The 4,764-nt window shown below is 22.8% G+C and overlaps 1 protein-coding gene across 1 annotated transcript in view; it reads left to right on the top strand.

Annotated features, from left to right (window-relative positions):
- The window catches only part of LOC102680451 (RNA polymerase-associated protein Rtf1), a 3,485-nt gene extending 1,680 nt beyond the window's left edge, over nt 1–1,805 (top strand). The window contains exons 4-7 of the mRNA XM_006622288.1: nt 24–264; nt 352–1,078; nt 1,160–1,427; nt 1,522–1,805. Of these exons, the coding sequence (XP_006622351.1) occupies nt 24–264; nt 352–1,078; nt 1,160–1,427; nt 1,522–1,628 (1,343 nt within the window). The 3' untranslated portion in view covers nt 1,629–1,805. The remainder of the gene's footprint in view (nt 1–23; nt 265–351; nt 1,079–1,159; nt 1,428–1,521) is intronic.
- Nucleotides 1,806–4,764: the final 2,959 nt, after the last annotated feature.

The raw sequence follows: 4,764 nt of genomic DNA, 5'->3' as shown, positions 1-4,764 counted from the left end.
TTTTTTTTTTTTTCCTTAATTAGAGGAAAAAGAAAAACAAAGGATAGAACAACAACAACAACAATCAAAGGATATTGAAGAAGAAGAATTAGAAGATGATCATAAAGGAGGAGCAAATAAAACAAAACTTAAAGCATCTGATATTTATTCTGATGATAGTGGTTCATCAGATAGTGGTGAAGAAGAAGACATTACTAAACCATCATCTCAACGTAGATCATCTTCAAGTGATAGTAGGGATACTGATTCTGACACTGATAAAAAGTCAGTTTTTTCTTTTTTTCTTTTTCTTTTTTTTTTATTAAAAACATTAGTTAAATATTAATAATTAATAATCAAATGATTTTGCAGATCTATTACCAGTAATAAAGCCAAACCAAAAAAGCCAATATATGTCAGTACTAAGGAAGATCTTAATAAAATTAGATTATCTCGTCATAAAATGGAAAGATTTGTACATTTACCTTTCTTTGATAGAGTGGTGCAAGGTTGTTTTGTTAGAATTGGCATTGGAAACAATAATGGTAAACCTGTATACAGAGTAGCTGAAATTAGTGGTGTTTGTGAAACAGGAAAAATATATCAACTTGGTGGTACAAGAACAAATAAAGGATTAAAACTAAGACATGGCGCCCAAGAACGTGTATTTAGATTAGAATTTGTATCGAATCAAGAATTTACCGAATCTGAATTTTTCAAATGGAAAGAAACTTGTGCTTTACAAGGAATATCAATGCCTACTTTTGAAGAAGTTGAACAAAAATTAAAAGATATTAAAGAAGCTTTAGTATACGAATTTAAGGAAGAAGATATAGAAAAAATAGTACGAGAAAAAGAAAGATTTAAACAAACACCATATAATTATGCAATGAAAAAAGCACAACTTATGCGTGAAAGAGATGCAGCTAATTGTAGAGGAGATGATGAAACTGCCAGTCGACTTAATCAAGAATTAAGTGAACTTGAAGAACGTGCTTCCGAACTTGATAAAATGCGTACTGCAACAATATCTAGTATATCATATATTAATGATCGAAACCGCAAAAAGAATGTTGAAGAAGCAGAAAAAGCAATCATGGTAAGCTATAAAATATTTACCTTAAAATATAAAATTATTAAAATGTTAATCTATATATATTGTACATTATTTATATAACAGGAAGAGTTTAAAGCTAATAAAGGTAAAAAAGTAGATGATCCATTTACCAGACGAAGTACAAAACCACGAATGGTTTTTAAACCAGAAGATGAAGAGATATCATCTACTGCTCTAGTAAATGATAAAGTAAGTCCTCAACAAACTGAGACAGTGACAGTATGTAATGAAAAAGAAAATGGTCAAGAAACAAAGAAAAAACAAAGTACTGAAGATTTATTTAATGCTCATGACTTTGATATCACAATAGATTTAGAAGTACCAATTCCAAGTAAGTCATGCAACAAATATATTTAAATTTATTCTATAAATGTTTTTTTTTAATATGAAATATATACATAATATTTATTTTCCTCTTTTTTTAGATAATCCTGTTAGTGTATTACCGAAACCTATTAGTAATATCAAGGATACTGGACCTCGACGATCTTTGAATTTAGAAGATTATAAGAAAAAACGAGGACTAATCTAACTTTTTATTAGTTTTAAAAGTAAAAAAATCAGTCTTTGATGATCTGATTAATTCTAAAAAAGAAGACGAAGTCTTGTAACGGTTGACTGAAAAAGCTTATGTATAGTTCTCATATATAATATTATTTTTTGTTATAAATAATGACTCCTTCTTTTAGAAAGGATAGATAGGTGGTTCCTACCATATAATTCTATTTACAAATTGTATTTTTTACGAAAGAATACAATTTAATGTTCATTAGAACATATTTGTTTTTTAAAGAACATTATTAAGGGGTACTTAAAAGAAAAGTATTACAATTTGAGTTATTTAAGAATTTTATAACTGCATTTGTTTTTTTCATTCAATGGTACAATTTTTTCTACCTTTTAACAAAAGTTCTACTTTTTTATTTAAAAGAAAAAATAAAGTCTACATTTAGAATTATATATAATTAATTTCTTAATATAAATCTTTAATAGATAATTTTAATAACAAAAATCAGCATGGATCACAAATATATTAATCATGATTTGTGTATATTATAATGTGACATTTCTTCTGTGTTTTATACATTAAAATAAATACCAATAAGCGGCCACCTTATAAAAAATATTAAAAATTACATATATTTGAACTGGATGAAAATATGCTTTTAATAATTAAGTTTATAATTAATTGATTTACATAAGAACATTATGAATACGTATAAATATTTTTTTATTCCTTACAGTGTTATAATATTATAACTGCAAAATACTGCCAATATAATTTGGCTACAGATGCTTGAATGATATGTTTTACTATAAAAATTTGTAAATATTCTCCAAACAGTTCAAATAATTTAAACGCAAAATTCTTATATATATACATATATATATTTCTGTACTAAATAATGATAAAAACATATTTTTAGATATATACTTTTCTTATGTCTAGTTAATCCAATTATTGTTAACTTTAATCTGTCAAGTTTGATAGATATTTAACAACTGTAATATGATAATATGATTTTTATTAATATCTAAAAATAATTACATATTTTTTTTTTTTTTATTTTTTAAAATTTTTAAAAAATTTTAAAACTTAAAAATAAAAAAATATTTTTTTATTTTTAAGTTTTAAAATTTTTTAAAAATTTTAAAAAATAAAAAAAAAAAAAATATGAAATTTTTTTTAAATATAAAAAAAAAAAATTTTTATTTTTTTTTAATTTTAAAAAAAAATACAAAATTTTTTTTTTTTAAATCTAAAAAAAATTTCATTTTTTTTTTTTTTTTTTTTTTTTTTGCATTTTCCACAATATCACTCTTTAATATATATAATTTTAAATTAGATATCTTGAATAAATAAAAACTTCATATTTTATTTAAAAAAATGCATTTTTTTATAAATACAAAATATTAATTTAAAAAATAGAATTAATTAACTTAATTAAAAAAAAATTATCTTTATAGAATAAATAAATATTTTTGTTTCAAAGTATATTATAATTTTAATATATAATTTTATTTATCCAAGATGTCAAAAAATTATTAATATAATTTATCAAAATCACAAATAATTATGTAAACTGATAAACAACATATATATAAAATATTAATTAGAATCATTACTCTGTTGTTAAAACAAAACATGTTTGCTTCTATCCACAAATTCGCCAAATTGTACATATATGTACCTAGACAGTACTATTAAAAAATTTTAGAAAAATTCATATATTTATTTGTAAGAAATAAGAATTTACTTAAATTGTTTATCAAATGAAAAAAATTCTTTAAAAAAATTTAAATTTATTTGTTTTGCAAAAAATATTCTAGAATCTATGAGATGAATATTTATAATACTCAGTTTTTATACTAAAAATCATTACATTAAAAAATAAACTAATAATAAATTAAATTTTGATGTGATTAATAACTTTTAGCATGTATTATGAATTAATTATATTTTAATACTCGATATAAATTGCTTTAGTATTTTTTAGTTTTTAATTTCTGCTTATGTAGCATAATTCATTATTTTATTTATATATTATTATAAATTAGAGCAATAATCTAAGACTAATTGTATTAAAAATAAATCTTTAAATGTATCGCATATGCTTTGAAGCTGTATGATTGGCAACAGTATTACAATAATATATATATATAAATATACAAATATATACTTATATTTCATATTTCTTCAACCAAATATTTTATACAGATTTTAACATATAAAAATATTATATTTAATTATATTTAGCATATTAAAATATAGTATTTAAGAATAATATATTTATGGAAATACAAATTGAGTTTTTGTGCTTCAAATAATTATAATGTTATTTCTTAAATATAAATACAATGTCACATTAATATACGTATATCTATCGTACATATTACTTGAAGCATCCATATGAAATTAATTATTTAATTTAAAAGAAATAATATAATTTTTTTTAATTTAATAACATTTAATATGAAAATTCATTATATCAATAATTTAGTATTTAAGATAAAATTACTGAAAATTACTCTCAATTTAATATTGTGTTAGTAAAGGTCGGAATATTTTTGAAAATGTCAACTATATTGCGCGTTGTGCGCACGCAAAGCATGCAGCATGCGCACAGAACGACGCGCGACGGCTGTATGCGGTCGCTTGCATGCCGCTGCCCATATAAGGTAATTTCCCCACGTCCTTTACTATGATTGGTTGATATGACCGGCAGATCACATCGATGATTAATTTCTACAAATTGTATATCATTGCTCTTTCAATGACTTGTATAAGTATTTTATGATATTAAGAAATTGATTGATTGATCTTATTTCTAAGATAACCTAAGAAAAAATCGTATTCTAAATGAGATTAAATATTGTATAAATACCGGCATGACCGCATCACACAACGCTTGCGCATTAAAATAATTCTACCGGTTACAAAATAAAATTTAGGCTTGCATGTATTTAATTCGTTGATTTGCAGTAAAAAAGAAGATAGTATTCAAAATATACAATTTATTAGTAAATTTTTCTAAAGAAAGTATTCGTATAATCAATTATGAATTTTTGTTAGTCAATGATCAACCAATCAAGACAAAGTTAATAAGAGTGCGCGCGCGCAGGCGTAGGGATACAGGATTCGCAGAAAGCTAGCTAAGAGAGGAGAC

The sequence above is a fragment of the Apis dorsata genome, unplaced genomic scaffold (assembly GCF_000469605.1).
Source record: "Apis dorsata unplaced genomic scaffold, Apis dorsata 1.3 scaffold_683, whole genome shotgun sequence".
In the NCBI taxonomy this organism is placed as follows: domain Eukaryota; kingdom Metazoa; phylum Arthropoda; class Insecta; order Hymenoptera; family Apidae; genus Apis; species Apis dorsata.
The sequence above is the reverse complement of the archived record's forward strand: the minus strand, read 5'-3'. Positions and strand labels throughout refer to the sequence as shown.